Genomic DNA, 10,495 nt, shown 5'->3' with positions numbered 1-10,495 from the left:
GGCTGGATACTAGGCTGCCTGGCAGTGGAAGCTGCTCGTCTGCCCAGACTCAGGAGCCAGCCCCTCCCAAGCTCCCTGGGGAGCCCTCCCTTACATGGAACTCATACCGCTCAGGACTTTGTGTCTAGGGACCCAGAGTCACCAGCTCACCACCCCCATGCACCTGCCTCCTGGCCTTGTTCACAGTCCCAGCCCACCTACCTGGCCAGAGGGCAAGCCAAGTGGAAACTTGGGAGAGACAAGAGGTACTTGGGGCAGGGCAGGGTTGAGGGGAATCCATTCCTTCCCCTCCAGGGCTCCCTGGACTTGGCGTCCAAGAGGGGCCAGGGTTGGGGAAGCAATAGTGGGTGAGAGCCCTTGGGTGGTGACTCAAGAGGCCCAGATTTCTGGCTGCTGCCAGGTACACAGAGCCCCTCCACACACCCTCCCACCCCACGTGCCGCCTCTCCCAGCTGCTGAGACAAAGAACCTGGAATATGTTGAGTTCCAGCTTCTGGAAGGGCTGGAGGGGGGTTGAGGGCCAGCCCAATGGAGCAAGTGTATAGCTTTCCCCACCTGCACACACTCAGTAAACAATCCACCCACGAATACAAGAGACATAGGAGACGCGGGTTCTATCCCTGGGTTGGGGAGATTCCCTGGAGAAGGAAATGGCAACCCACTCCAGTATTATGGCCTGGAGAGTTCCACGGACAGGGGAGCCTGGCGAGCTCCAGTCCATGAGGTCTCAAAGAGTCGAACACCACTGAGTACACAGGAAAGGGGCTCATAGCTGGGGGGCCCAGCCCCTCTCTGAGGGCTGCCTGGGATGGCTTGCACGGCTCCTCTGCACAGAGGCCAGGGCATGCACAGGGACACATGTCTGCACATGACAGTCAGAGTCTGCTGGGGTGCACACCAAGCCAATCATGGGACTTACCTCTATGCAGGCACTTGATGGGGCAGAGGCTGTGGGGAGGACAAGGGGCTTTGTTAGCTGCACATGCCATGTTTTTTACCTATTTCTGGAGGACGTAGTGAAGCAGGACCCTTGTGATCTAATACCTTAAAGACACAGCGTGCTGGCTCAAAGTGAGAGTGCTAGGGGTAGTAAAGGTCCGAATGGACTGACTTTCCTACGGGTTTTCCACAGAAAAGCAGGCCCATGTGAACAAGGTGAGGCCAGCCCTGCCTTCGGGAGGCCATTTGGCAGAATTATTCCCTGGAGACCCTGGTCAGAGACCACCCCGCCAGCCCCTTCACTTCTGCTGGGTGCCAGGTGAGGAAGGCAATGGAAGGTTGCCCTGCCCCTCCAGCAGCTCCTGATTCAGAGCAGAAATGGCCATGGCCACCAAGCCTGGGCCACTCGTGGGAAGTAACACAGCAGAGCGCTAAACAACCTGCTGCAGAGGAGCACCCACCCACCCCAACTATCAACGCGTCCATCTCCTCCGCACTGGCCCAGCTTGTCCATGAGGAAGTTCAAGGTGGAAAAGGGTTGGGCACCTGCTGGAGTGCTTTGGCGAGGCTAGGGCAGCTTGACAGGGAAATATCAGCAAGGGGACAGATGTTCCAGGTAGACTAGGGCTGGAGGGCCAGGCAGACCATGCCAGCCCCCACAATAGGACCCCCGTGGAGTCCTGAAGAGGAGGCCAGCCTGGAGTGGACATGGTGCAGGCAGGCAGGGCCCAGATCAGTGAGCAGTCACTGCAAAGGCTGGAGGGGCAGCCACCTGGCCCGGGAGGCGTTTCTCCAGGGGCCGCCCCACTGTTTGTTTGCATCGTAGCTAAATTGCTCCCAAGGGTGAACCTTTGTTTCACAACATATTTTCAACCAGACTTTTTCTGCAAACATGTCTGTGTCTGCTCGCACACATGCACACCGTGTCCCAGAGGGCAGGCCCAGCCCCGCCCTGCAGTACCCGCCAGCCTCTGAGTGTGGCCATGGCCTGATTGGAGCAGAAGCAAGGAGCATCTTCAGGAGCGGTGGAGGCGGGGAGGGGTGGCTTCCTGGTCCTCCCTGGGCCTTGTGGCCGGGCACTGCCTCGTCCCCATTCTGCAGGGCTTTTCCTCTGGCACCCCAGTCCCACCCCTCTGCTCTGGGACCAGAGAGGGAATCTTCCAATGGTTTCTTTGCCAAATGCTCTTATCTCTGCTCTCAGCAGAGCCCAAGCTCCAGTGGTCATGTGCATGGGATGGCATGGTGCTAACAGGAGACCCACACTCTACTCTCAGAAGTACCGCAAGCCCCCGAGTGTCAAGAGAGGAGGAATTCCCCCTCAATGTATGGGGCCAATGAGGGACAAAGAGGGGGTGAGGTGGAGTCAGAGCAGGCTCCAGGACTCAATTTTCTTCCCTTCACCCTCCCTCCTCACTTACACACACACACTCTCTCTCTCTCTCTCTCTCTCTCTCACACACACACACACACACATGCCATCATGTTTATTTTATATCTAGTGACTAGCACACTCTCTCACCTTTAGAAATGGAGAAGCCTTGACCGACTTGGGGGCTGGGATAAGCTCTGTTGAGCCACTAAAGCCAATAATAATGTAATGATCCAGGTCCTTGCCCATGGAGAAATGTGTATTTAACCCTTGGTCCCAGAGAAAGGGCAACAGTTCTTTTGATGGCCTCATGGCCCCAGCACATTGGCCCTGAGGCCAGGCCTGAAGCAGTGACACTCCTGCCCTCTTAGGCCAAGTCCCAGTATCCTACGCAGCACCCTGTCCTCTATGAGAACATTTCAGAGCTGTGGACACAGAGAAGGGTTCAAAGTCCCTCTATGTGATCTTGCATCCAGCCTCCAGAGCCGAGTTGGGGCTGGTCCCCGAGCGATCTGTTGGAGGCAGGCCAAGCCCTAGACCTTAGATGGGTTCAGGAGAACCCATCTTAGACCCATCCCTGTCTCAGATGACCCCAGGGCCATGTTTCCCTTCTTTGGGCCTCACTTTCTTCCTGAGCAAATGGAAAAGTTTGTAGTCCTATCCAGGAGATTTCTCTGATTGAATCCCTGTAATGTCCAACCAGGACAAGCTGCTGCTGCAAAACCACATCCCTATAAGCATTTGCTGGTGGAAGTCCCACAGGAAGGGCTTTGCCAAACTCTGCTCCTAAGGAGTGCCTCCCCAACCTGGGCTGGCAATGGAGAGGCAGGAGGAGCCTGGGAAGGAGGAACCAAGGATTTTGTCCAGAGGGGCTGTCCCCAAGCGAGTTCTGGATGCAAGAAACTCAGTCACCAGGGTTTGCTGCTATCGAGCGATCTGTTGGAGGCAGGCCAAGCCCTAGACCTTAGATGGGTTCAGGAGAACCCATCTTAGACCCATCCCTGTCTCAGATGACCCCAGGGCCATGTTTCCCTTCTTTGGGCCTCACTTTCTTCCTGAGCAAATGGAAAAGTTTGTAGTCCTATCCAGGAGATTTCTCTGATTGAATCCCTGTAATGTCCAACCAGGACAAGCTGCTGCTGCAAAACCACATCCCTATAAGCATTTGCTGGTGGAAGTCCCACAGGAAGGGCTTTGCCAAACTCTGCTCCTAAGGAGTGCCTCCCCAACCTGGGCTGGCAATGGAGAGGCAGGAGGAGCCTGGGAAGGAGGAACCAAGGATTTTGTCCAGAGGGGCTGTCCCCAAGCGAGTTCTGGATGCAAGAAACTCAGTCACCAGGGTTTGCTGCTATAACTGAACTTTTATTGAGAATATTCTATGTGCAGAGCCCTGAGCACAACATTGAAGAAAACAGGGAAGACACAGCCAAGCTCCTGCTAAGGATGGAACAGAAGAGACACTGAGGGCCCAGAGGCAAGGTCTAGCTCCAAGATGGTCACCATGGAGCCCTGACAGGGAAGGAGGAAGCACATACCCCTGCTGTTACTGTGGGGACTGGAAACCACCATCCTCTCCCTGCAAAGAGGCTCGATCTCAGCCCATTCTGACCCTCACGATTCTACACTTCCTCCACCTCCTGGCAGCTAGGGCCTCCCTCGGGCAGAGGTGGAAAATGGTCATGATGCTGTTGAAGGCTGCTGAAAGTTAGAAGGAGGATGGGCAGAGGTGGCTGAGGGAGAGAAGGGAAGAAGGGGAGGACTGAAGGGCTCTAGCTGCACGGTGGACCGGCAGGAAACATCACTGGCGCATCCACAGCCAGAGGTTGGTGATGCAGGAAGACAGCAGCATGGTGAATAACAGCACCTCCCGTTGGTGCCAGGTGGCACTCTGGTCCTCCAGGTAGCGCAGACGCTCAGTAATCATGAACAGCTGCAGAGAGACCAGAGCTGGCTGGTGAACAAGGCTCTTCTAGGGAAGTCCACAACACACCAATGGGGGGAAAATATGACTTTAGACCAAAAAAGGCTTCTGCTGCACTGTGGGAGGAAATGGGTCTCTGGGCAACAAACAGGCAGAGCAGCTGACCAGGGGCTGGGGGTGGGCCCAGTGGAACCCAGAGACTGGGTGGTCTGTGTTCTCAGTCCCCGCCACCTTGCCCCTACCATCACTAGTTCTTCCCATTGTCTGGAAGAAGCCAGCCCATCCCAGCTGCCAGGGAAGGGGATGGGGGCAGCAGCACCAGAATGAGGGCCTCAGGATGGGGTGACATGCAAGGCCAGAGAGGGCCACCAGGGAAGACATCCCTCCTGCCCATGCCCATGCCTGCTGGGGTCTCAAACCAAGGAGACCTGAATTTGGCCTGAATGAACATGACCCCTGGATCAGACCTCTTGGCATCACTCTCTATGAATAAACTTCTCTTATCCTCTGATGTCCCCTCTTCCTCCTCTTCTCCCTTCTCCCTTCCCACATGTCAGGCAGAGAGATGGAGTTGAGTCTAGGCTTCAAGATAGGACACTGGAGACAAGAAGGCTGGGTGAATGGGGAAGCAAGTCTGACTTCGCCTCCACTGCTAGCAGGTGAATACGATTGGAGAGGCTGGGTATCCTCAAGGTGGGTGGCCCCACCCACCCATTCACCATGATTCTGCCTCCCACCTTCAAGTGGGTCCCTGGCAATCAGACACTCACCTGTCTTCTCATGATCTCCATCTCCAGCTCATTGAGCTCTTCCAGACCAATCTCAGCCAGTGTATTTAACTCTCGGCTGCTGGGAAATAAAACACAGAGAGTCAGAGCCTCTGGTGGTCCCAGGAGAGCCATAAAGGCAGATGGGTAAGGTTGTGGACTCCTCTGGACCGTAAGTCTGTCCGCCTGGAGCTTTCCCCTTCTCTGGTCGCAGGTCCTGAAGCCTGAGGGCTGGGAGCTGGCCCAGCTGTGGGATGCTAGGAGGCCCTGAACAGGCAAGGGGCCAGGGGGCTCTATGGCTGTGGTGAGGAGGCAACAGAGCCCCCATACTCCAAGCATGGCCAGCTGTTCACTGCTCCTTCTTGGGCAGTCTGCTTGCCAACTCCCTGGGTCCCTGCCCACAAAGCCCTGGCCTTTCTCTCCCGCAGGGTCCATGGGATCCTTCTTACCGCTCAAACTGGGACCTCATGCCCTGGGAGCCGCCAGGATTCTCCTGGGGTTGGGCACCGCCATCGCCTTGTTCTCCCACCACTCCAACTCCCCGCAGCTGCGGCCCCTAGGGAAAGGAACCATCAGTCGAAGTATCCTGCTTGGGCCCATACTTTGTCTGGGAGCATCAGCACACCCCATTGGGAGTCATGTGGTGCCTGATCCTCCAGAATCAGAAGAGCCTGAGAGTCACACAAGTTGGCTGCCTGCCACCTCCCCACCTCCACCAGGCTCCTCTGGCCATGGGGCTCTCCAGGCAAGACTTCAGGAGTCTTCTACTCCAGGCAATCTTCCTGACCTAGGGATCAAACCCACGTCTCCTGCATTGCAAGCAGTAAGATATCTCAAAAACAGCATTAAAAGGACAGTGTGTGTCAGGAAGACTCCAGGACTATAAAGAAGAGTTAAATGGAGAGTCTCTCCTAGAAAAATTTCCATACCACCCCCTTGATTTTCTTATAGATTGGGATCAGAAGGAGAAAATGCTTTTTGAGAGAGTTGAAGGTAAAATAATGATGAGTGAGTAGGATGTGTTGTTTGTTTGTTTGAGGTAAAACATTTTATTTTTAACACATCAATATCATAAGAATTAATTTAACAACATATGCAAGCCTGATGATAACTTGTGATCACCAATCATTTGACAGGTCTAACTGTTCAAAGGAGTTGTCTTTTTTTCTCTTTTCTTTTTAATTTTAGAAACTCTCTACTTAGAGTTATATACATTTCAAAACATCAGATTTTTATTTACATTTGATGGGGATTTTTTTAAATCTATGAATTGCAGCAAGTGCAGCTTCCCTCTGTCAATTATTTCCAAAAAATGTTATTTTTATTTTCATATATTTTTAAGGCACACTACACTTTTTTCCCAAATGAGCAGAGTAGTATTATGATTTTTTTCTTTCATGTGTTTCTCTCAGAGGCAATAGCATTCCATTAACATTTTACTCAAAAATAAATAATGAATAAATATATAGAATTGATACATTTAATTCTAAATGTCTAAATTTAATTTGTACAATTAATATAAGGACTCTATTTTTTAAAGGTAAATTCCTCTAGTCCTAACAGGCAACTCTAATTAATCTAGAGATTAATTAAATCCCTCTCAGTGCCCCCACCTTCTACATCAAAGTTAGAACATAAGCAGCTTGCCCACATCCAAGGTGAATATAGCTAACAGAATCATCCACAGAACTACTAGACTTAAGTGATTTCATGAAACAATCAGGTCTCCCTCCTCCTCAAAATGGCTGCCTTTTCCCCATATTTAATGCAAGTGAAGAAGATATGGCAGAAAGTGAAGAAGAACTAAAGAGCTTCTTGATGAAAGTGAAAGAAGAGAGTGAAAAAGCTGGCTTAAAGCCCAACATTCAGAAAACTAAGATCATGGCATCCGGTCCCACCAATTCTTGGCAAATAGATGGGGCAACAGTGGAAACAGTGTCAGACTTTATTTTTCTGGGCTCCAAAATCACTGCAGATGGTGACTGCAGCCATGAAATTAAAAGACGCTTACTCCTTGGAAGGAAAGTTATGACCAACCTAGACAGCATATTAAAAAGCAGAGACATTACTTTGTCAGCAAAGGTCTGTCTAGTCAAGGCTATGATTTTTCCAGTGGTCATGAATGGATTTGAGAGTTGGACTGTGAAGAAAGCTGAGTGCCGAACAATTAATGCTTTTGAACTATGGTGTTGGAGAAGACTCTTGAGAGTCCCTTGGACTACAAGGAGATCCTACCAGTCCATCCTAAAGGAAATAAGTCCTGGGTGTTCATTGGAAGGACTGATGTTGACGCTGAAACTCCAATACTTTGGCCACCTGATGCGAAGAGCTGACTCATTTGAAAAGACCCTGATGTTGGGAGGGATTGAAGGCAGGAGGAGAAGGGGACAATAGAGGATGGGATGGTTGGATGGCATCACTGACTCGGTGGACATGAGTTTGGGTGGACTCCGGGAGTTGGTGATGGACAGGGAGGCCTGGCGTGCTGTGATTCATGGTGTCACAAAGAGTCGGACACGACTGAGCGACTGAACTAAACTGAACTGAGTGCAACAACATGGCCACCATTTTCTCCACAACACTCCCTCAAATGGTTAGCATAATTTAAAAAATTCGTTACAAGGGAACAAAATGTAACTCAGCTGATTTTCTAGAACATCAGGTCTCCCTGCCTCTCCAGTCAGTTTGCCTTCCCTCCACCTCCTATAACCTTTGCAACAGTATAACAACCATGTTTCTAAAATTGCCTGCATCTGCAGTAAAAGTAGCTTACTTATCAGATGGGCTACAAAACATGAGACCCACATGATTGCCTGGAAAAGTCAGGTCTCCCTCCTCTCCAAAGGTGTTGCCTTTTCCTAGTAAACGTGCAATGGTTTAACAACCATGCTTCTAAAACTTTCTGTCACCCAAGGTGAATGTAGTTAAAAGAATTGGCTACAGAAGGATGATGGGATTCATGTGATTCCCAAGAAGAGTCAGGACTTCCTCTTCTCCAAAATAGCTGCCTTTTCCCAGTATCCTTTGCAACAGCATAGCCACCATTTTTTCTAGAACATTCCCTCACTCATATAGAATGTAACTTAAAGAATTGGCTACAAAATGCTCAGATTCAATTGACTGGATTTCCTAGTAGCCAGAGAGCATAGGCATTTCACTTGCCTTATCCTAGTCCCAGCCCTAAGATAGATATAGATACATGTATATCTATATTTATATATGCTTAGATATATATGTACACAACCCTGAATATTCATTGGAAGGACGGTTGCTGAAGCTACAGTACTTTGGCTATCTGATGCAAAGAGCCAACTCACTGGAAAAGACCCTGATGCTGGGAAAGATTAAAGGGAAAAAGAAAAGGAGGCAGCAGAGGATTAGATGTTGGATAGCATCACTGACTCAATGGACATTAATTAGAGCAAATTCTGGGAGATAGTGGAGGACAGGGAAGCCTGGCGTGCTGCAGTCCATGGGGATTCAAAAAGTCAGACATAACTTAAAGACTAAACAGCAACTATATATATATAATGATTTTTATACTTTTGCATATTTCTATACAGAAATATATATATAGAGAGAAGTAGACATAACATATATATACATATAGAGATTCAAATATAGATACATTTACTCATTTATTAATAAAAGAAAGTAGATATGTACTCCCCAAGCAATGTGTGTTTCAGACATTCTGGACCCTCAAGGTTGAACTAACAAAGAATGGCCATGATCTCTTGCCAGACCTCGTTGCCCTCATTTGCCTGCCCAGTACACAGGAGCTTTGTCCTTCCCCCAAAGTCAATATCTGCCCTGCTTGACCTACCATCTCCATACCAGAGCTGCTACAACTGTAGGAAACTCCCCCAAACTCAAGCTAGCCACCAAATGCCATACAGTACCATCTTCTTGGACTGGTTTGCAGCCGTATTCCAAACCACAGCAGAGCCAACAGCCTTTGGATCCACCCTCTGTCGCCGCTGAGAAGCACCCAGCAACCGAGACATATGCTCCTTCATTTCTAGGGAGAAGAACAGAGACCCAAGGAACACCCATAGAGGCTATCCCAAGGCTTCATGGGCACAGAATACACCAAAAAATAGGATAGGGTCCCCCAACATCTTAGGAAGCACTCAACACCCATTCTCTGATATCTACTGGCTAATCTCAGATCTCAATTTCTTCATGTACTCAAAATATAGTAAGTGTTTACTGAGTGTCAAGCTCTGGGCTAGGTTCTTAAAGAGCAAGCAATGGCCAAGAAATAAGATCACACCAATAAAAAATTGATTGTCTGTATGTGTACAAAGAAAGTGGTGACGAAAAAGCGGGGGTTACAGGAAATAATCCATCAGTGCAAATCAAGAGATGCATGCTCCCAAAACAATAAAAACAGGATAACAAGACAGAAAGAAGGGGATACTTCTAGAAAAGTCAGAAACAACATTGAGGCAGAGACCTGAAAGAATCCAGCCATAGAAAATCTGGGGAAAGAGGGAACACCTAGTGCAAAGGCTGTGAAGAAGAGTCTTGGGATGTTATAGGACAGGCTTAAAGGCACTATGGACTGGGTGAGCATGCCACAGCAGTAAGTATATTGAGGAGGTGACCTTATGTGGATCTTAAGGAGCTTTACTCTAAAGGGCAGAAAAAGGTACTGGAAGGTTAGGAGAGAGAATTGCTTTGAATGATCTTATAAATTGAGCCCACTGAGTGTTTTGCAATAAGACCCATTGGTGGCTTGCAATGGGAGGGGTGTTCATCCAACCTTCCCTCTCACACGCTACAAAAGACTCACTTTATCAATCCCGTTACCTCACACACAGGTACCCACAAATACACGCAAACACAGGTACCCACAAATACACGCAAACACACATTCATGCTTCTGCCAAGCCACACCTGTGCATTTTCTAACATACATGCACAGATGCAGATACCCAAGGGAAGGGACATTACGGGGGCTCCTTACCTGCTGCCACTGAGCACTCTTGGTTATCCCTAAAGCTTCCAAGAAGCAGGTCTTCATCCTTTGGCACTTGCATCTTTTCCTTAAGGTTAGGGACTGCTCCTCCTGCCATCACCACCAATTGTAAGCAATGGCCAAGAAGGCACAGGGACCAAGGCTCAGAGGAGGCTTGGGAAATCAGCTCTCTGAGGAAGATATAGCTGGACACAGGGGTGGAGCCAGACTCCCACTTTGAGTTCAAGCCTTGGACCCAGCACCTCCTGTTCCTGCTGTATCTTGCTGGCTGGGTTCAAGGTCTTCGTCTCTGCTACTCTGTAAGCAACTTAGGAGAAGCGATAGGCTCTGAATCTTTGCCTGGGAAAACTGCCTTAGCTCTCAGCTCATCCGATTTGACCTCATTTCTAGATAGAGGCAGGGGCTGGCACAGGACTCCAGAGTCAGTCAGTGGCCAAAGCAGGTTTAGATCCCATCATGGTTTCTGCAAAGCCAGCTCTGGCTAGTAGTCCAGGCCATAGCCCCCTTCAGAAAGC

The 10,495-nt window shown here is 49.7% G+C and overlaps 1 protein-coding gene across 2 annotated transcripts; it reads right to left on the bottom strand.

Moving 5' to 3' along the window:
- Positions 1 to 3,649: 3,649 nt before the first annotated feature.
- On the bottom strand, positions 3,650 to 10,156 carry FATE1 (fetal and adult testis expressed 1). Of its 2 annotated transcripts, none has more exons than XM_024987746.2 (5): positions 9,969 to 10,156; positions 8,899 to 9,017; positions 5,446 to 5,552; positions 5,000 to 5,078; positions 3,650 to 4,238 (listed from the first exon to the last, which is right to left on the bottom strand). In XM_024987746.2, the coding sequence occupies exons 1-5, from the start codon at positions 10,075 to 10,077 to the stop codon at positions 4,107 to 4,109; spliced, it is 546 nt and encodes a 181-aa protein (XP_024843514.1). In that variant the 5' UTR covers positions 10,078 to 10,156; the 3' UTR covers positions 3,650 to 4,106.
- Positions 10,157 to 10,495: the final 339 nt, after the last annotated feature.

Source organism: Bos taurus, chromosome X, assembly GCF_002263795.3.
Source record: "Bos taurus isolate L1 Dominette 01449 registration number 42190680 breed Hereford chromosome X, ARS-UCD2.0, whole genome shotgun sequence".
NCBI classification, from domain to species: domain Eukaryota; kingdom Metazoa; phylum Chordata; class Mammalia; order Artiodactyla; family Bovidae; genus Bos; species Bos taurus.
Note: the sequence above shows the minus strand (reverse complement) of the source record. Positions and strands in the feature narration are given on the sequence as shown.

Coding starts and splice junctions, on each gene's coding strand:
- FATE1 (XM_024987746.2), bottom strand. CDS start 10,077: ATGGCAGGAGGAGCAGTCCCTAACCTTAAGGAAAAGATGCAAGTGCCA. Junction 5,553..8,898: donor CAAACCAGTCCAAGAAGATG/GTACTGTATGGC, acceptor TCCTTTCCCTAG/GGGCCGCAGCTGCGGGGAGT. Junction 5,079..5,445: donor ATGAGGTCCCAGTTTGAGCG/GTAAGAAGGATC, acceptor TTTATTTCCCAG/CAGCCGAGAGTTAAATACAC.